Source organism: Xenopus laevis, chromosome 7S, assembly GCF_017654675.1.
Source record: "Xenopus laevis strain J_2021 chromosome 7S, Xenopus_laevis_v10.1, whole genome shotgun sequence".
Taxonomy (NCBI): domain Eukaryota; kingdom Metazoa; phylum Chordata; class Amphibia; order Anura; family Pipidae; genus Xenopus; species Xenopus laevis.
Genome location: NC_054384.1, coordinates 7,923,631 through 7,945,227, shown reverse-complemented (window position 1 = coordinate 7,945,227; position 21,597 = coordinate 7,923,631). Strand labels below are relative to the sequence as shown.

Here is a 21,597-nt window from a genome sequence, read left to right as displayed (position 1 = left end):
GAGCTACTGGGGCATCTTTGGAGACACAGATCTTTACTGCTAAAGGGCTGTGGTTTCCTGGTACAGATGCACAAAACATCATGTACAACATTTCTAGCTACTTCTTTAGGTAGGCTTTAGTTTAACTAGCATCCCCAAACACACCCTTTACCTATATTTAGCCAACTACATTGAGACCGCTGAAAGCCAAGGTACAAAGCCTCTCTCACCTGCTGTACAGAACTCAATGATTTCACTCCATTCAGACACAGCATAATCCCCATCAACTTGCTTTGAGGCCGTCTGGACAGCCACCGTGTACTCGGTTCTTGGGCTCAGAAACCAGTGACCACGAACTGTCATGGGCAGGGGGACGGCTTTGGCCACCAGCTTGGTAGGAACGTCCTGAAATAGATAAAACAGCCAAGATAAGTTAAAGGTGATATTATATGGGTTTAATTCTATGGTCGTCTACATGAATAATGGTCTTCAACTGGTTTCCATGGGTTCCAGTGGATGCAAATGTTAAAACTACAGCATATCTCTGATACAATCTTGACAATTCTGTGCTTCCTAGTTTGTGGGAACAGTTTAGAGGACTTATCCATGCGTAAAGCCTGATCCATACAGAATGAGTTTGCTGAGATGGTAGAGAAAGAACTTGACTGGCCTGCACAGAGCTCTGACCTCAACCCAACTGAACTCAGGTGGAATGAATTGGAACCTCAACTGTGAGCGAGGCCTGAGCCCTAACATCAGTGTCCAACCTCGCTATTGCTCTTGGCTAAATGGAAAAAGAAACAATGTCCTGGGATGTAGTAGGAACTTTCTAATAAGAGTAGAGGTTGTGATAGAGGCCAAGGGAGGACAAGCTTCATATCTTTGTTTTGGAATACGATGTGGCAGGTGTCCAGATACCTATGGCCATATAATATATGAGCACAACAATCCATAATGATGTAATCATATATAATAATATATAATCATAGGACATATTATACTGTATTGTCACCTACATAAATAAAGGTCTTCAACTGGTTTCCATGGGTTCCAGTGGAGACAATTCTGTGCTTCCTAGTTTGTGGGAACAGTTTGAGGAAACTCCTTTCTGTTTCAGCACAATGAAGCATCTATGCATCAAGCCAGGTCCATACAGAATGGGTTTGCTGAGAAGGTAGAGGAAGAACTTGACTGGCCTGCTCTGAACAATGTCCTAGGATGTAGTAGGAACTTTCTAATAGGAGTAGAGGCTGTGATAGAAGCAAAGGGAGGACCAGCTTCATATGTTTGTTTTGGAATTAGATGTGGCAGGTGTCCAGATACCTATAGGCCATATAATGTATGAAGATATTACAGGATGCCTTTAAGCTCCATGACCTACTGTATATAAAGGCACTGGGCTTATTATTACCTGGTTGCTTTCCAGTGTTATGACTACATCAGTATTTCTCCTAGTAACAGCAAACACTGAGGTTTTTTTCTAACCCATGTAGGATTTCCCCTATGCCGGTAACTAGGCATCTCTGGCTCATTACTCATTTGGAGCACCGGCAACAGAACTTAATCACCTATTGTAGAAAAAAAAGCTGAAAAGGGAAATAAGAATTCCCAGTCCTGTGCAGTCTTGTGTCTCGGGCATGAGGCTTACGGGTTTCACAGGACTGGAAGGCAGAGATGCTAGGCTGCACCACCCCTCCTGGTCCAACATTTAGAAACTAATGATGGACGAATTTATTCACCAGCCATTGATTCACGGCGAATTTCCTCACTTCATCGCCCACTAAAGTTTTTGCGAAACTGAAAAAAATTGTTGCGCGTCAAAATTGTCACGCGCATAAATATTGTCACGCGTTAAAATTATTCGGACGCCCATAGACTTTAATGCATTTGGACAAAAGAGGCTGAACGATCGAATTATAACAAAGAGAATGGGCGCAGACTGGTCATAGGACCGTATCTATTAGCCGATGCAGTCTTCGATTGCTGGAAAAACCTGTCCAATCAATATCAATTTGATATTTGGCCTGCTATCGATCAGGGGGACCCGTTGGAAGCCCCCACACACGGGCAGATAAGATGCTGAATTGGTCTAAAGGACCGTTAGCAACAACAACACAGTGGGATGTAGATAATGCCGTTAGCCACTAGAGGGAGCTATACAGTAACTGGAAAAATATTAATTTTCAGATTCCTTTGTGTCTGATACTGAAGATGTGCTTGCACCTGAAGCACCGAAAAAGCCTTTTCCATTAATTATATTACTGTACAGCATTTCTAGTAGTAGAAAAAAAAGAGCAATTCCCCATCAGATTCAGCTATTTCTATTTTGTACAAGTGTCTAGGTTTATAAGACACATCTAAATCAATGCCAACAAATGTAATTAACTATAAGTGAATAGTTATATCAATTTTATCCAAACCCTTTATGAGGGGTGTCTGACTTGCATCCCTCTATATAGAAATTAAAGGGTAACCCCATCCAAAGACAGTTTTATACATAATGGAAGAACATGCCATTCTAAGCAACTTCCCAAAATACATTCATTAAAAAGCGTCAGTGGTTTTAAAGCTATTTGTAAATGTAATTGCTGCTAAAAGCAGTCTGTGTCTGGCCATTTTTAATCAATGTAGCAGAGTCCAGCTGATTAACACACCCAGAGAAGAACTGTTACATTGTTGCAAAAGGCACAATCAGAAAACAGAAAGGAATTCATGAGCACTGCTTCCCATAGCTATTACATTTCCAAATAACTTTCCAACATTAAAATGTGGTCAATGGTTTTAAAGTGGCTTATAATGACATTTCCTATCATAATATGACGAACAGTTGTTTAAATTCAATCTCCTAACCTCTGGCTGTTGTGGGATGCTGGGAGTTGTAGTTCAAAATACAGCTGGAGGACATTTGTGCTTTATGATGCAGAAAGGCAATACAGATTACAAGGGCTATACCATTACACACTCCCCCTGCCTCTCCGTCTGTACACTTTAAGCAGCAGCCTAATCATAAAATTAGAAAATGGCATTATCATAAAATCCATCATAAAACCTTAAAAGTATATTTACCGGTGCTGTGAAACTGTGAATGCATAAAACATACACCTCCCGTTGCATCATTGGTACAGTCCATATGCCACAGCTGGAATGTTCTACCTTGCATAAATGGGGCGGACCTTGTAAGAAAATCTTATTTATGGCATATCAATAGGGAGAGACAAACATTGTCTGTTGTTATTGCTTATTGTTGCTCTGTTGGCAAAGGATTTATACCCCGAAATATTTTAGCATCACTACTGTTTCTAGCCCCCCAGTATGGTTCCGCCTGAGGCTACATTATAGCCAGTCTATAACCAGTGCTGCAGATGAAGGGCCATGGTGCCACCAGGTGACCCATATATCCTGATCCCCAGGCACTCTGCAGTCAATAAATGTTTGGGAGACAATGGAAACAATGAACAAATAGAAGAGAAGAAAGGCATGGAAATCTGCACAACGTCTGTCAATCACCAGAAATGGGGGAATTACAGAAATATTGACCCCAGTAAAGTGTTTGTATTGGACATTTATAAATAAATAAGTACCAATGGTATTTTCTCCTAGGTAGGCAAGACAGATATATACAGGGCCATACATATATATAGCAGCCAGACAGATCTTTGATGACCTGCAGATTGGTCTCTATAGGTTACTAGACCAACTTCATGACAGTACCTCCCCTAGAGTCCAGTGCAGTTATAGAGGTTGAGAGCCTGTGTATTGCCCAGCTGATGGAATGTACAAGGTTGATGCCAAGTAACAGGCAAAGCAAGGTTCACCCCAATACTGCAACCCAACCATAGTCTCATATCAACCATAGACCATATCTCTAGTTCCCACTCATTGATGGCACTGCCTGTTACCCCTGTACTAATATTTCTACCCAACTGAGAAGTTGTCCATGGGTTTTTTCCATTGATTTGCCTTCAACCCAATGCACAGATGTCTCAGTTGAGAAATATGAGTTGTCTAGCCTCAGGTCCTCTAGCTGATGCCCTCGAGCTTCCTGATAACTGTGCCTATCAGCAAACTCATCTTACTCTTCAAGCCCAACATCTCCCAACAATCAGCCTCTCACAGTCACTAAGATGCCAAACTACAGAGAAAAGTTTACTAAATTGGGGGGGTGATTTATCAATGTTCGAATTGTATTTATTTGCCGCGATTTTAAAATTTTTAACGTTTTTTGCAAAACTGAATTTAAATTATGCTTTCAAACACTCTAATGTACGAAAAGCAAAAAATCCATAAAATGTAAAACTTCATGTCAAAGTCAATGGGAGCTGTCTATGGTAAATTTATAACGTTTTTCACATTTCATTGAAAATACAAATTCAAGGTATTCATGTTATTTTGCACAATTGTATTACTATGTTTTACATGCAGTAAATAAGCACTCAAATCTTTTAAAAATCACCAATTTTTTTCAAAATACATCAGTTAATAGTGTTGCTTCAGCAGACTTCTGCACTAAAATCCATTTTTCTAAAGAGCAAACAGATTTTTTTTTATATTTAATTTTGAAATCTGACATGGGGCTAGACATATTGTCAATTTCCCAGCTGCCCGCAGTCATGTGACTTGTGCTCTGATAAAGTTTAGTCACTCTTTACTGCTGTACTGCAAGTTGGAGTGGTATCAACCCCCACCCAGCAGCCTAACAACAGAACAATGGGAAGGTAACCAGATAGCAGCTCCCTAACACAAGATAACAGCTGCCTGGTAGATCTAAGAACAGCACTCATTAGTAAAATCCAGGTCCCATTGAGACACATTCAGTTACATTCAGTAGGAGAAACAACAGCCTGACAGAAAGCAGTTCCATCCTAAAGTGCTGGCTCTTCCTGAAAGCGCATGACCAGGCAAAATGACCTGAGATGCACCTACACACCGATATTACAACTAATAAAAAGTAAACCGTTATGTAAGCCTTGGCCTTGAGGAGGAGCTGTTGCTTGAGGGCCCATTTTTGACTTCCAGTCTTTCGGCAGATTTAGAGAATGACTGGGGCTGCCCATCATATCAATACATGGCCATATATCTCCTTTGTTAATATTCAACACAATCAGCGGCAATTGAACATCCCCAGCAGCTAAACACGTTTTCATTCTCCCAGTTACCAGCGCAGCTTGAATATAATCTGAAAATGTCTGACTTTATTACTCCACAAATCTGTTCTGATGAGCCGCTTGTGCTTCTCTAGTCAGACTTGGCACTGATTTTGTTTTGTTGTTTGTCTGTGGGCAAGTTGCATGTTATACATAATACTACTTCTGCAATGGGGCTCATTCCAAAACCAGTGTTGGGACATGTATGGGCAACACCCCTGGTTTTACAGTAGGACAGAGACAACATTTAAACCTGTAGGTTCTACATCCCTGATATATATATATATACTTCTGTTATGTTTTGGGTAGCCGAGGATGAGTAGAGTATAACAGTGCTTTATTAGCAGAGTCATGCAGGCATTACACAACAGTAAGCTTTCACTTTTTAAGATACCAGGAAGTATGCACAGTATAAGTATGAGCACAGTGACATCTATAGGCCATTTGCATGAACACCACATACATCTCTGCCTGGTGAAGCACTTCGATACCTTCAAGCCATTAAGTTTGCACATAGTAGTAGGTCATAATCATGTTATATGTTATATGTTAAGTGCTGTATTATACAAAGTGCCTGAATCTCAACTCCTGCTCCTATTAAGTTACATACTGTACAGTTCCACTCAGGGTTCAGTGAGGGCGATACAGTATTTGGCAGATATACAGTATGGATACAGCTTTTTATTTTAATTTAATTACACTGTTTAGAAATTTTTTCTTTTCTTTTTTTTTATTCTCACTCATTAGATAGATATATAGATAGATAGATAGATAGATAGAGACAGACAGACAGATATTAGATAGATAGATAGATAGATAGATAGATAGATAGATAGATAGATAGATAGATAGATAGATAGATAGATAGATAGATATAGACAGAGTGAGAGAGAGAGAGAGAGAGAGAAAGAGAGAGAGAGAGAGATAAACATTAGATAGATAATGATGATGATGATGACGACTACGATGATGATAGATAGATAATAGAGAGAGAGAGAGAGAGAGATGGATAGATTGATAAAAGTTAGATAGATAGATAGATAGATAGATAGATAGATAGATGATAGATAGATAGATAGATAGATAGATAGATAGATATAAAAGATAGAAATATGATGATGATGATGATAGACATAGATACATTATTGATAGATAATTCTTTTTCATAGATTATTTTGTTTTCGTTAATTCTTCTTCCAACAATAGTTTTACAAATTTAGAGGGTAGAATGAAGGTAAAAAAAAGGAAATATCCACTAGGTGGCACTGAAATCTAAGGGGATGTAGACGTTGGCCTGCTGTTCTAACCCATGGGAATAATGGGCAACATAACTATAACTAATTAAAATCTGGTAACGGGAAGTCTTCTGGCACTGCCTCCCATGTTCCACAGCTGTTGCTTTAGAGCAGTGATCCCCAACCAGTGGCTCCCCAACCCCTTGGATGTTGCTCCCTGTGGCCTCAAAGCAGGTGCTTATTTCTGATTTCCAGGCTTGGAGGCGAGTTCTAGTTGCATAAACATCAGATGTACTGCCAGAGTCTCCTTTAAGCTGCCAGTCCACATAGGGGCAACCCAATCACAGCCCTTATTTGGCACCCCAAGGACTTTTTTCATGATTGTGCTGCTCCCCAATTATTTTTATATTTGAATGTGGCTCATAAAAATAGGTTGGGGACCCCTGCTTTAGAGGATCCTAAGTGAATCTTGCCCAGGTGGTTTTCATTGGTTTAAATAGAGTGAAATCCTTCTTTAGGCATCTACACCAGTGGCGCCTAAATGCAACGCCAAGAACTTGCGACTGATAGATCATAACTATGCACATTACTCCTTTATATACATTTGTTCAACTATGCAGCCATATTGGCACATCGCTTCCGAGGAGAAGACCTAAGAGAAGACCCCACCTCACCCTTGCTGGTTCTATTTGCTTGCTCTTACTCTTTAGAAACCATGTATAATATAATATACTGATGAGGTTTAACAGCAGTTTGGCTCTAGATTTGAAGACGGTTCTAAAAGCCCAGTTGGACACAGGGAAATAAAGGAGTAATTTTCAGAGCTTCGACTCAACTCAAAGACCTGACATGGGAATTTCCTTTCCATTGATGGGTCAAAAAAGATCAGGAATATGGGAAATGCCCTCCTGGCTTCTCCAATTTGGATCTAAACTTGCCCTCCACACCTGACCTTGGGCATGAGAGCGACCCAGAAACCACAGGTACAAGTCATACGGTGGGGCAGTAATAGTGTAGGGACCATGGGAATTAGAGCAACCCAAAAATAGAAGCTGTATACTTCTGGGGATGACAGGGTTCATATACCCAGGTGGCAGTTGGTAATGGGAATAAGGCAAATGGAGCACTTTATTGAATAATATGAAATCCTCATTGAACCCTGCGGATTAAATCCTTTCCTTAACATTACATGACGTTTAGGTTAGTCTCATTACTTATTACTGGGGTTTACCGAAAGCCCCCAATAAGTGCATTAATATTACATGGGGGGATGGGGTTCAAACAGAATAATAACCAACTCAGTATTTCTGTATAATTCCACTCTCTGCCAGGTGCAAGCACCCATTTCTATCCCTAATACTGAAGTGATTGGCATTTTGCAATATTAAACATATGTCTGCTCTGTTTATCACTGTATGAAAGGGAAAGATGCATTTTTGAATATTAAAGCCGAGGAGAATGTTATCGCATTATCTCACTTCTAATAAAAAAGCCTTATTTTTCCTCTTGTTTCCCCGGGAGCATTAAATGATATGGAAAGCATTACTCATCCTCATACACGTCAGTATTTGTCAGATGCCATGTGAAACGCTTGTTTGCTCCATTTCATTTGGAATCATCTCCTACGCCAGCCCTGCAATTGGTCTGGGAGGCAGGCAGCGGTTCTGATTAAGCTGCTAATACAGATGGGTGAGTAAGGAGTGGCGGCAACAAATGGGGACACTTTTATTATCCATGGTATTTTGGCACAGACTCCTGCACAAAGGGGTGCAAGAACCATGAGCCAAGATTTGATTGATTGCTGTGGTTTGGAAACAGCTGACTCTTACGTCACATGGAAAAAGAACATAAATAGGATTGTTATCTAAAATATCCATGTACTGTATGTAGGAATTAGGGATGCACTGAATCCAGGATTCGGATAAATCTGAGTCTTTTTCTGCAGGATTTGGCTGAATGAAATAGGTATAGTAGCGTAACCACTTTCTATTCTGCAATCAGTGCAATGCCTTTGAAGACAGGGAGTCCCTGTATCTATTAACTCAGGTGATGGGCTCAGAGAGAATTTGCTTTGTTTGTAAAAAAGGATGTTATGGAGGTTTTGCACTAGGGTTAAAGGAAAAGAAGAACAGGTCCTATTTTATTGCTGGAAGGCTACGGGTGATCGATCATGACAGAAGAAAGCTGACTGTTGATTCTGCTACACGACCATTTTAGCCCTCGCGCCATTTTATTATAATTGGTTTTTTAAAGAGCTGCATTTATTGTGGCTTAAGTGTTGAGAGATTTCAAACAAAATAAGTGTTTTAGCCTCTGGGAAGGGAGTGTGACTGTGGGATAGCAGGTATAGTAGGGAGAGATGGTGCCTATAGTAACAGTGGATAATAGCCTCTGGGAAGGGAGTGTGACTGTGGGATAGCAGGTATAGTAGGGAGAGATGGTGCCTATAGTAACAGTGGGATAATAGTCTCTGGGAAGGGAGTGTGACTGTGGGATAGCAGGTATAGTAGGGAGAGATGTGTCTATAGTAACAGTGGATAATAGTCTCTGGGAAGGGAGTGTGACTGTGGGATAGCAGGTATAGTAGGGAGAGATGGTGTCTATAGTAACAGTGGATAATAGTCTCTGGGAAGGGAGTGTGACTGTGGGATAGCAGGTATAGTAGGGAGAGATGGTGCCTATAGTAACAGTGGATAATAGTCTCTGGGAAGGGAGTGTGACTGTGGGATAGCAGGTATAGTAGGGAGAGATGGTGCCTATAGTAACAGTGGATAATAGTCTCTGGGAAGGGAGTGTGACTGTGGGATAGCAGGTATAGTAGGGAGAGATGGTGTCTATAGTAACAGTGGATAATAGTCTCTGGGAAGGGAGTGTGACTGTGGGATAACAGGTATAGTAGGGAGAGATGGTGTCTATAGTAACAGTGGATAATAGTCTCTGGGAAGGGAGTGTGACTGTGGGATAGCAGGTATAGTAGGGAGAGATGGTGTCTATAGTAACAGTGGATAATAGTCTCTGGGAAGGGAGTGTGACTGTGGGATAGCAGGTATAGTAGGGAGAGATGGTGCCTATAGTAACAGTGGATAATAGTCTCTGGGAAGGGAGTGTGACGGTGGGATAGCAGGTATAGTAGGGAGAGATGGTGCCTATAGTAACAGTGGATAATAGTCTCTGGGAAGGGAGTGTGATTGTGGGATAGCAGGTATAGTAGGGAGAGATGGGGTCTATAGTAGCATTGTCAATAATATAGTATTTGCAATGCACAGTGGTGCCACATTCCTATTATCAGGCAAGATACACATGGAAGCTCTTGTATTACTGTATACCCCAGATCTACTGCCAATAAACTCATTAATCTCACATACCAATCTTCCTGTCCAGCTACACATACACATTCATACTCTTGATTCCATAGTTCTGCAGAACTATGTCACCTATTCATCACTGTACATTTACACAGCCTAGTTAGACCTCAGATACTAAAAATATCACCAACTCCCAAGGGACTTACGCTTAATTTTCACATCTGCCCAGATACATACATGAAGATTCTTACATACATACTTTGTTAACTTCAATACTTTTTCTGCCCTTTAAAATAGTTTTACTGGTCCTTGGTCTTAAAAGCCGCAAAAGCTAGTGGCGGGGGAGGATCTAGCTCTCAGACTGAAACCAATGCCAAAGTCAGGAGACCCTCATCCTAAGAAATGCTGGGAGGTGCCAGCTTTTGTATACTATGACTGATGGTAAATAGTTAGGAACCACTTTATGGGGTTTACCTTGACGTGGTTTGGTGGCTTATCAACTTTATGATCATCACTTTGTACCCTGCACTTGCATATATACTAAATTACTTATGAGATATATTTAATATCAATCCCATTGTTCACTGCATGGGTGTCTCCTTGGTAGTCTTTAAAGGAATGTGGGTTGGAAACTTGGAGCCTATCTTGAAGTGCTTCCATGGGGTAGAAGAATAGTGTTAAATGATACCCTAGTGCAAAACTTCGATCCTAGTAGTAGCAGAGCTCCATCAATTGTCCTAAAATGGACTTGTTTTTAAACTTGTGTGGGTGCACAATCTTTGATCCCCATGTACACAGTATTTTAGATATCTCCCCTGTCTGTGCCTCCATTGATCTTGTGTTCTAAAGTCCTCTCAGATGTCCTGTTCCACAATCCCTTAATCACTCCCAGATCATATCCCTTAAGGGTGGTTACACATGCTAAGATTCGGGGGGAGATTTAGTTGCCCAGCGACAAATCAACTCTTCTTCATTCGACTAATCTCCCCGAAAAGCCTTCCCGCCAGCTAGAATCTAAATCTGCAGTGGGATGGTACTCATAGCGCTTCGTTAACTTCGGGCGACTTCGGAAAACAAATCGATCTGAGTTCTATCGCGCCGGCGATTTCGATTCTAGCTGGAGGGAAGGCTTTTCAGGGAGATTAGTCGCCTGAAAAGAGGCGATTTATCGCTGGGCGACTAAATCTCCCCAAATCCTAGTGTGTGTCATCACCCTTAAAGGATAAGTAAACCTTTAAAATAAGTGAATGCAAAACTGATGAAGAGGCTATTCTAAGAACTTTTGTAGGAGAAAGAACGAGTCTGCTCTGATGTTCTTCTGCTTAGGAAAACAATTAGAAACCTTTCTCAAATCTTTCCTAAGCAGAAGAACATCAGAGCAGCCTCTTTCTTTCTCCTGACAACTTCCTTGACTACTTGGTGGTCAGACTGGTGGGAAACTGACCAGCAGGTGGCGCTGTTGTAACAAAATTCATGCATATTAACAGTACATGTATCCCTTAATATCTTGGAATTAAAAGAAAAAAATTAATGGATATAAATTACAAAAGTTCTTAGAATAGCACTCTCATCAATTGTACATTCATTTATTTTAAAGGTTTACTTATGCTTAGGTAGGTTCTCACAGGGAACTATTTCTTCTTTAACCTCTCCACCCAAAACTTAATAATATAGTTGTGTCTCCACCTAAAACAACTTCCACTTCACACGCACCTGCCAATCCTTTGAAATCCAAGTGGTGGCAACAAAATGCATATTATATATATTACAGATACTCAGCTCTGTGTTAGTACACACTCTACTCATGGAAATGCACGAGCCCAAGCCCTCATTCAGCCGTAAAATATATACCCAAATAACCCATACCCACTGGCTGCCATACCCACTGCATTTGTTGGCTGTCACCTTAAAATGTCAGTGCCTGCAATATATTAAAATTACAAGCCGGTTGACTAATTAATCATTTCACATGCATAATGCACGACATGCAGCAGATCCAGGCCAAGGATCTTTGGATCCCAAGGCAAGGATGACCCCCGTAGTCCCACCGCACCATCATCTCCAGTCTGGAGGACTTACTAAAAGTTAACTTAAATAAAATACAATTTCTAACATATCTCACACATATAATTGTCTAGCAACTCTCATTTACATGGTCATAATTTATTTTTCTTTGTGTAGGCTGATTGTTTCTAACATGGGGATGCACCAAATCCGGATTTAGGATCCAGCCAAACACTGAATCCAAACGAACTGAATCAGAACCTGAATAGGCATTTGTAAAATGGGCAAAAAAAAGACAAAAAATTCGGCCTATGAAAAACATTATCACGTTCAGCTGTTCAGTGATCAAAAGTCATGTTATATCAAGCGGTTTGTATCCTGAAAAACCCTAGAACAAATCTGGGACTTGGTGAATCCCTGTGCATTTCAAAAGGAGAGCATGCTCTGTGGCCAAGTTTCTGCCTTATTTGTATATCCATGGGAGGGTATGACCTATTTTGCTTAATGTTATGCATATTTTGGCCTTCAAGTGACTTGTTACATCACTGCACATTATGTTGGGGGGCTTGGGGTGACTATACATTAGATCTCAACCATCTTCTAGACCCATGTGGCCCCACAATTAGCTGCCCATGTCAAGATGAAGGACACTTCCATGACCATTTCAAGCCTGTATATATTCATATCTTACATTTAATGTTATTAAATGTTATATCAAGTGGTTAAATATGGTTTGTATACTGAAAAACCTGGGACTTGGTGAATCCCTGTGCATTTCAAAAGGAGAGCATGCTCTGTGGCCAAGTCTACGCCTCATTTGTATATCCATGGGAAGGTATGTCCTATTTTGCTTATTTCTATGCCTATTTTGGCCTTCAAGTGACTTGTTACATCACTGCACATTATGTTAGGGGTACTGGGGTGACTATACATTAGATCTAGACCCATGTGGCCCCACAATTAGCAGCCCATGGGTCAGGATGAAGGACACTTCCATGACCATTTCAAGCCTGTATTAATATCTTACATTTAATAAGACCAAACATATTAATTCTGATATTTGTTGCAGGTGACAGCAGTAGGCCTAATATATATATATATATATATATATATATATATATATATATATATATATATATATATATATATATATATATATATATATATATAAGACCAGAGAATAGCACGCACACCGTTTCTTCTTTACTCCAATGGGTTTATTTCAAATACAAAAATTAGTTACATCGGTTATACATCGACGTTTCGGTTGTGGTCTACAACCTTTATCAAGATGTGTTTCTTAATCAATGGCATTGATTAAGAAACACATCTTGATAAAGGTTGTAGACCACAACCGAAACGTCGATGTATAACCGATGTAACTAATTTTTGTATTTGAAATAAACCCATTGGAGTAAAGTAGAAACGGTGTGCGTGCTATTCTCTGGTCTTGTACAACGTTCAACTACAGCACAGCACCCGACACTCAGTCGACAGTTGATAGCGTGTGCGGATTTTTGGAGTCTTATATATATTTTGAAATATATATATATATAGCAGAAGCCCCTTACCTTGTGTTTAAACTTATTGGAATTCTTGTTCTCTTTTTTGTTCAAATCAACGAAGTAGTGCGTGATCCGGTCCTTGGATTTGGGATCCATATCCCAAGAGATCTTGAAGGAGTCGCATGTGATGTTGCTGATTTTGATGTTGTGAGGGACGGGAAGCTCTTCCATTTCTGCAATGCCGCTGTCCTGTGATTTATTCCCTGCATGGAAACCACATTGGATGTTATGATATTGAATAAGGAGACAGAATCATGATGTCATCATTGTATTATAGTTGACATAATGCAAGAATGATGCAATGTAGGTGCTTTGATTCCTAGTTTTATTTGGCTACTCGCCCTGTGCTGCCCCCTGCTGGCATCTTGTAAGGGGATAGTTACACAGTAGGAGGGTAATGGGGAAGCGACAAGTCAGATGGAGACATTAACAACTTAAAAATGGTTCAGCTTCCAGTACTTTTTTCAGTTCAGTTGGTTTCCGACCAGAAATAAAGACATTTTTCAATTACATTCTATTTTCTTTTTTTGAGCGTCTTTTTCTTGTGTCTTTTTGAAGCAGCTGTGTGTGTGTGTGGGGGGGGGGTCACCAGGACTATAGTTTATATAAACAAGCTGCTGTGTAGCCATGGGGGCAGCCATTCAAGCAGTAACACCCAATAAGTGTAGTAGTCAGGAACAGTAACACCCAATAAGTGTAGTATATAATGCAGTGTTTCATGTAGTGTTGCCCTGTACTGGTAAAACTGGTGTGTTTGCTTTAGAAACTCTAAAATAGTTTCTATAAACAAGCTGCTGTGTAGCCATGGGGCAGCCATTCAAGCACAGGCTACACAGTAGATAACAGATAAGTACTACTATAGTTTATATAAACAAGCTGCTGTGTAGCCATGGGGGCAGCCATTCAAGCACAGGATACACAGTAGATAACAGATAAGTACTACTATAGTTTATATAAACAAGCTGCTGTGTAGCCATGGGGGCAGCCACTCAAGCACAGGATACACAGTAGATAACAGATAAGTACTACTATAGTTTATATAAACACACTGCTGTGTAGCCATGGGGGCAGCCATTCAAGCACAGGATACACAGTAGATAACAGATAAGTACTACTATAGTTTATATAAACAAGCTGCTGTGTAGCCATGGGGGCAGCCATTCAAGCACAGGATACACAGTAGATAACAGATAAGTACTACTATAGTTTATATAAACAAGCTGCTGTGTAGCCATGAAGGCAGCCATTCAAGCTGGAAAAAGAAGAGACACAGGATACACAGCAGATAACAGATAAGCTCTGTAGTATACAATGGGATTCTTTATAACTTATCTGTTATCTACTGTGTATCCTCTGTTTGAATGGCTGCCCCCATGGCTACAAAACAGCTTGTTTATATGAACTATAGTAGTGTTTCTGAAGAAAATACCCGTCTTACCAGTGCAGGACAGCACTACATTACATTGCCATTCATTACAAACACTTAATTTGTTTGGTGTTACTGTTCCTTAAAACCTTGCTTGATCGTTAACCCATTGGTCTCCATGTATCTCATGGAGCTGTCGGTGTCTGTCCGTGGCTGCCTCACTTGTCTGTCCCTGCTCCTGTTCTCCTGTCTCCTCTGTCTGTGTAAATTGTATGGCTTTGTCACGGAGTTGCCTTCACTGGGGTTTGTCTCTGATTATCCCACTCACATCTGTCTGTCTCCTTTCTTTCTCTCTTTCTCTCTCTCTCTCCCCTCTGGCTTTCTGTTTGACTTCTTTGTATCGTTTCATTTGGCACATTAAATAAGCCGTTCACTTACTGACGTACTCTCTGTGTCTAGAACTGTATGTACAGTATCCACGTCATCTTTCCGTACTGTACAACAAATCAACATAAATAAGTAGTGATGGGCAAATTTGTCCCGCTACGCCATGAATTTCCCGCGAAATTTGCGAAACTGGTGAAAAATTAGCAAAACAGCGATTTTGATGCCGGCGACAATTCGTCGGCGTCAAAATGGGCGACATTGTCAAAGTTGACTCTGAATCCTGGATTCGGTGCATCCCTAGTCTAAAGATCTCTGCCCAGTTGAGAGATAAATAGTAACAAGCCCCTGTAGCTTTTCTACAGCATAAAAATACAACTCTGATCTAGTCACAACTGTCAGACCCCCAGGTTCACTGGCAGAAATTGGGCCCTCCCTATCCATGGGTTTGGGTGATCAGGACATTATCAAGTTGAATTTATTCTGAAATTGTTGTTTGTCTGAATATAATGATCAATATAGTGCAGAGCCTGCAGGTCTCCAGTCATCTCCACTTGACCCAAGATGCTTCTGCAGGACTCACATAACAAGAACATACAGTAACAATGTTCACTCTTCATTGGATAAAAATGTTCACAAATTATGGAGTACACAAAAATAACCTAGCACTCCTCGTCTCTCCTACACTTGCTTCTAAAGTCCCCCTTATTTCACAATACTTATTTTTAGGTTCTATCCAAATTGAACTCGATTGGTCTTTTCAGTGACCTCAAACTTTTCTCCCTCCTCAAGTGCACACCTAGGAGACATTACACAACCATCACCCTACATTTGGAATCCATACTGAGAATTGTTCCTGTAAAACCATTTCCAGAACAGCACCCTACCTATATTACCATTCCCAGAGCAGCACCCAACCTATATAACTATTTCCAGAGGAGCACCCTACCTATTAAATCATTCCCAAGCAGCAGCCTGCCTATCAAAGCCATTCCCAAAGGATCACCCTACTAATACAACCATTCCCATAGCAGCACCCTACATATCATAGCCATTCTCAGAGTAGCACCCTACTTATCAAAGCCATTCCCAGAGTAGCACCTTACTAATACAACAATTCCCAGAGCAGCACCCTACATATCAAAGTCATTCCCAGGGAAGCACCCTACATATCATAGCCATTCCCAGAGTAGCACCCTACTAATACAACAATTCCCAAAGCTGCACCCTACTTTTCAAAGCCATTTCCAGAGGAAGTGCCCTACTAATACAACATTCCCAGAGTAGCACCCTACTAATACAACAATTCCCAAAGCAGCACCCTACTTTTCAAATCCATTTCCAGAGAAAAGTGCCCTACTAATACAACATTCCCAGAGTAGCAACCTACTTATCAAAGCCATTTCCAGAGGAAGTGCCCTACTAATACAACATTCCCAGAGTAGCACCCTACTAATACAACAATTCCCAAAGCAGCACCCTACTTTTCAAATCCATTTCCAGAGGAAGTGCCCTACTAATACAACAATTCCCAGAGCAGCACCCTACATATCAAAGTCATTCCCAGAGAAGCACCCTACATATCATAGCCATTACCAGAGTAGCACCCTACTAATACAATTCCCAAAGCTGCACCCTACTTTTCAAAGCCATTTCCAGAGGAAGCACCCTACTAATACAATTCCCAAAGCTGCACCCTACTTTTCAAAGCCATTTCCAGAGGAAGCACCCTACTAATACAACCATTCCCAGGTTAGAAGAAGTCACCATGACATTCCATGACCTTTATAAAAGCCTGTGGCCTTGTGCCTTTATATGGTCATGGAATTCCTTGATTATGTACCATATAGGGACATTATTTCCTTTATTGTTTGTTGTTATGTACCCACACATTACATCACCCACCCTGAGTCTCACCTTTAGATTATAAACGCTTTCATGGATACGTCAAGTAATGAGCCTGTTACATGGAAACAGTCGGAGAGCGCTGATATAAAGCGACATTGGGCACTTTCTCTGGAGAGCTGAACACTCCGAAACAAACGCACAGCAAGGGACTGACATTGCTCTGCCTCTGATTGCCTGATATATTATGCATAACCCTCCCTGCATACAGGTGTTTTCTAAATTCAGCGACAATAATTGCATGTAAAATGCATGTTGTTATCCCAGGCTTGTATTGCTAGCATCACTGCGCTGTCGAGCGTCACTGCAGTCTCCACTGAATCATATGAAGCGTGAATGCAAAAATCTGAATATAAAAACACTTGAACATTTAGCTCATGTGAATAAGGACATAACGCTGTCAGGGCACAAGTATTCTCCTACACGCCCTCCAACTGCACGAGAAATTGCAGGAGAAAAAGAAATGTATCCATAGTGCGAGCTTGTAATGAAGCTGGAATTCTGGTACAAAATGTTGCATTATGGGGAAATAACATGGTGTCTAAAAACTGCACTATGGGGCAAATTCACTAAGATGCGTAACTTCGCCGCACTTCGCCACACTTCGCCAGGCGTAGTTTCGCCAGCGCTTCGCAAATTCACTAAAATCCGAAGTTGTGCTCAGGGGTAGCGTAAGGTTGCGAAGTTGCGCTAGCGTTGATTCGCTAAGTAAAGCGAAGTTACGCTAGCGAATGCTAATTTGCATACGGCGCGAAATTCAAATTTCAATGGAGGAATACGTATCAGCACTCCAAATGGCTAGAAAACCTTCAAATCATCAAATAAACATTTTATTTTGCCCTACACATGTGCCCACTGTATAGTTAAGTTGCCATGAGTCAGGAAATGTAGGGGGGAAGGAGGGGAGCCCCAAAAAAATGTTCGATCTTTTTCAACCTATCACCCATAATGTAGAAAACACGCCAGCGTTTTTTGGGACTTAGAAAAAATTTTGACTTTTTTTGAAGCAATCCCTATCTACTCTATTGCGCTTCGCCTGGTCTGAGGTGGCGAAGGAAGTCTGGCGTAAAAGGTAGCGTTCAGTACACTGCGCGCGTTAGTGAATTTGCGTAGTTACGTCGCTAGCGAAACTTCACCAGGCGTAAGGGTGCGAAGTAACACTAGCGAAACTACGCCAGCGTTCGTTAGTGAATTTGCGCAGTAACGAAAATGACAAACGCTAGCGTTCGGCGCTTCGACGCTTAGTGAATTTGCCCCTTTGTACCATGCACTGTGTTCTAAAAAAGTTTTGGGTTAAAGATGCACCAAATGGATTCTGCCGAATCCAAGAAATAGATTCGGCCAAAACTAGGGTTGCCACCTTTTCTGGAAAAAAATACCGGCCTACTTATTTTCTTGCCGTTTTTTTCCTATTAATAACATTGGCCTCAAGCATCATTTTTATCAGCCAGATGGCAACCCTAGCCAAAACCAAGAGTCTGGCCAAACTGGATCGGAGCAGAGGGGGCTTTGTGGTCGGGGGATTGGGGAGGACGGTGATCAGATAAAGTGATGCAAAGAAGCTGCACATTGATTTCCTGACTTCATCTGTAATGGTGGCCATAGACACACAGATCCTATCATACGAATCGAGGATTCGTATAATTTTCGGATCGTGTGTGCCGACATCTTTTGTCCGGGGGAGATCGGTCGTTTGGTCGATCGGTCAGGTTTGATTTTGACCCGACCGATCCTGCCGGAGCCCATGGCACATCGTAATCGGATCGTTCAGCCATACGACCGAACAATCAGATTACCCCCGATATATAGTGAATAAAGTACCCCCTCTTGTAAAATATAAGGATATTATAAGTTACCGAGGAGTTTCATGACCATATAAAAACACGAGGCTGAAGGCCGAGTGCTTTTATACAGGTCATGGAAATTTCGAGGTAACTTCTAATATCCTCATATTTTGCAACAGGGGGTACTTTATTTATTATAATACACAAATTTCAATGAGTCATGTGACAGAAATGACATCAGAACTCACCGTTTATAACTGATGACATCAGAACTCACCGTTTATAAGGATATAATTTACAGGATATTCATGGCTTTTGTGTATTATAATGACATATCGGGGAAAGATCCGCTCGTTTGGCGATGTTGCCAAACGAGCGGATTTTTGTGTCTATGGCCACCTTAAGGGCTCTTACCGACGAGCGTTTTTACCTGCGCTCCCCTGCGTTCCGTTTTTCTGCGTTCAGCCGCAGGGGAGCGTGTAGGCGACGAACGCTGGAAAAATGCAGCATGTTGCGTCTCAACCTGCGTTCGGCGCCTACACACGCCTGTGTGAGTACAGCCCCATTGGAAGAAATGTAATGAGTCTATTCCTGCGCTCCCCTGCGGCTAAATGCAGAAAAACGGAACGCAGGGGAGCGCAGGTAAAAACGCTTGTCAGTAAGAGCCCTAAAGCTGGCAAAGATTTGATCGTATGATTTTTGGGCTGTGTGTGGAGTGTCACGATGGCGATCGGTCGTTCAGTTGATCGGACAGGTTAGAAAATTCTGCCGGCTACCGATAATATCTCTGCAGGTATTGCCGATCTGACGATATCAGTGGGAGACTGCAGTGTCGGACTGATACCGGGAAAATACCCGGTGGGCCCAACCCTAGTGGGCCCCCGCCGGGCCAGATCCCCTCTCCCAACCAGTTTTTTAAAAAAAAAATTCGGCGCATTGCAGCGCCGTTTGCGCATGCGTGCCGAGCGCCGTTTACGCATGCGCGCCTAGCGCCGTTTGCGCATGCGCCATGCGCTGCCTGGGCAATTCGCATAGGTAGCGGGGGCCAGAGGGGGGCCCTGGACACCAGTCCCGGTGGGCCCCGGGCCCCCCAGTCCGACCCTGGGAGACTGTCACCAGCTTTTGTCGGACAGAACTTTTGTACAAATGCTGTCAGGGGCAGAATATTGTCTGATCTGTTCTTTTACTACTTAATTTGATCTGAATAGTTAGTGGCAGGTCGGGAGATGGCACCAAACGATCACTCGTCCAATATGAAGGTAAATCTGCACATATATGTCCAGCTTTAGTGTGAACTCAGCCTCCTGATTGGTAGGACATGTTTGCTTAGGAACCCCCAGGACCCAGATCCATAGATATAAATATAATAGATATATTTGCTGATCTGAAATCGAACAGGGCAAATGCAAAAGGTTAAGCAGAAATACACGTAAACAGAAAGAAAAAGTCCTCGCCTTTCTCAAGATATTTTCTGCCCTTTTTGTCTTACATCCAATAAATGTCACATTGTGATCTGCCCGTGTGAATTGGCTCATAACATTCCATCAGTTTCACTTTCATCCTCTCTCAATCAGTCTAACAGGCATGTAAATCAAGATGCAGAACCACCTGCAGCCTCTTATTACGCCTGCATTTTATTCATGAACCACCAGTAATTTGCACAGAGCTTCCTCCCTTCCTCCGGCGTTTCCTAAAATAAAGACATTCGCCGTTCCGTGAGACGTACAAGGGAAAGTAAGATTCTACCAAATCATTTCGGACACCGAATGGCTGATAAGAAATGGTTGTTTTCATAAATTGAGCCAAATAGCATATTTGCTTCCATGAGATATTCATTCTGCAATGTGACTGCTCATCTGTAGGTATCGCCATACAGGGGATATTGCTAGAAAGCTGGAAGAATGAAGAAGTGGAGAAAATGACTAGTGATGGGCGAATTTGCGGCGTTTCGCTTCGCTGAAAAATTTACGAATTTCGCACAAAATTCGTGAAATGGCGAAAAATTCGCGATACGGCACCGGCGTCTCGTTTTTGACGCCGGCGCCCGTTTTTGTGACGCCGGCGCCCGTTTTCGAATTTTCGCAGGCATTTCGCGAATTTATTCGCTGGCGGCGAATTGTGCAAATTCGCCGCGAATTCGCGCCTGGCGAATAAATTCGCCCATCACTAAAAATGACTTCTATTAAACAAATAGGACTGCCAAAGGCTAAGTGATACCTTAGTTACCTTTATTAATTTAGTAGATTATTCAATGAGAGTATTTGAGGTCATTTATGTCCCTTCTTCGTGCCCAAAAGACGTACCGGTATGGGACCTTTTATCCAGAATGCTCAGGTCCTGGGGATTTCCGTATAACGGATCTTTCCATAATTTGGATCTCCATACCTTAAGTCTAATATAAAATCATGTAATCATTAAATAAACCCAATAGGCTGCTTTTTGCTTCCAATAGGGATCAATTATATCTGAGTTGGGATCAAGTACAAGCGACTGTTTTATTATTACAGAGAAAATGGAAGTGCATTTTTAAAATATGGATTATTTGGATAAAATGGAGTCTGTTATCCTTTTCTGGATAATGGATCCTATACCTGGAATTGTCCCAAAAGTTCTTATTTTAGAATCTAGAGGTTAAAAAGCATAATTTACTTTATATTTCCTGGTTTTGCCCTATAGCTAACATTTTACGCCATTCTGTTATTATGTAAATATGGCAGTCGTGGGGAGTAATGGCGGTTTCCCCCCTGGAATTGGAGGAAGCACCACATGTGACATTCACCTTAAAGCGGTGCCTCACCTTCAAGTTAACTGTTATTGTGTTTTAGAATGGTCAATTCTAAGCAACTTTTCAATTGGTCTACATTATTTTTTTTTTTACTTTTCTGAATTATTTTTCTGACTCTTTACAGATTTCAAATGGGGGTCA

The 21,597-nt window shown here is 41.4% G+C and overlaps 1 protein-coding gene across 2 annotated transcripts in view; it reads right to left on the bottom strand.

The window, feature by feature from the left end:
- Positions 1–21,597, bottom strand: part of phyhipl.S (phytanoyl-CoA 2-hydroxylase interacting protein-like S homeolog) — a 71,107-nt gene that overhangs the window by 4,012 nt on the left and 45,498 nt on the right. For both annotated transcript variants that reach the window (NM_001093945.1, XM_041570517.1), the window contains 2 exon segments: positions 210–384; positions 13,239–13,435. In NM_001093945.1, coding sequence (NP_001087414.1) covers positions 210–384; positions 13,239–13,435 — 372 coding nt within the window.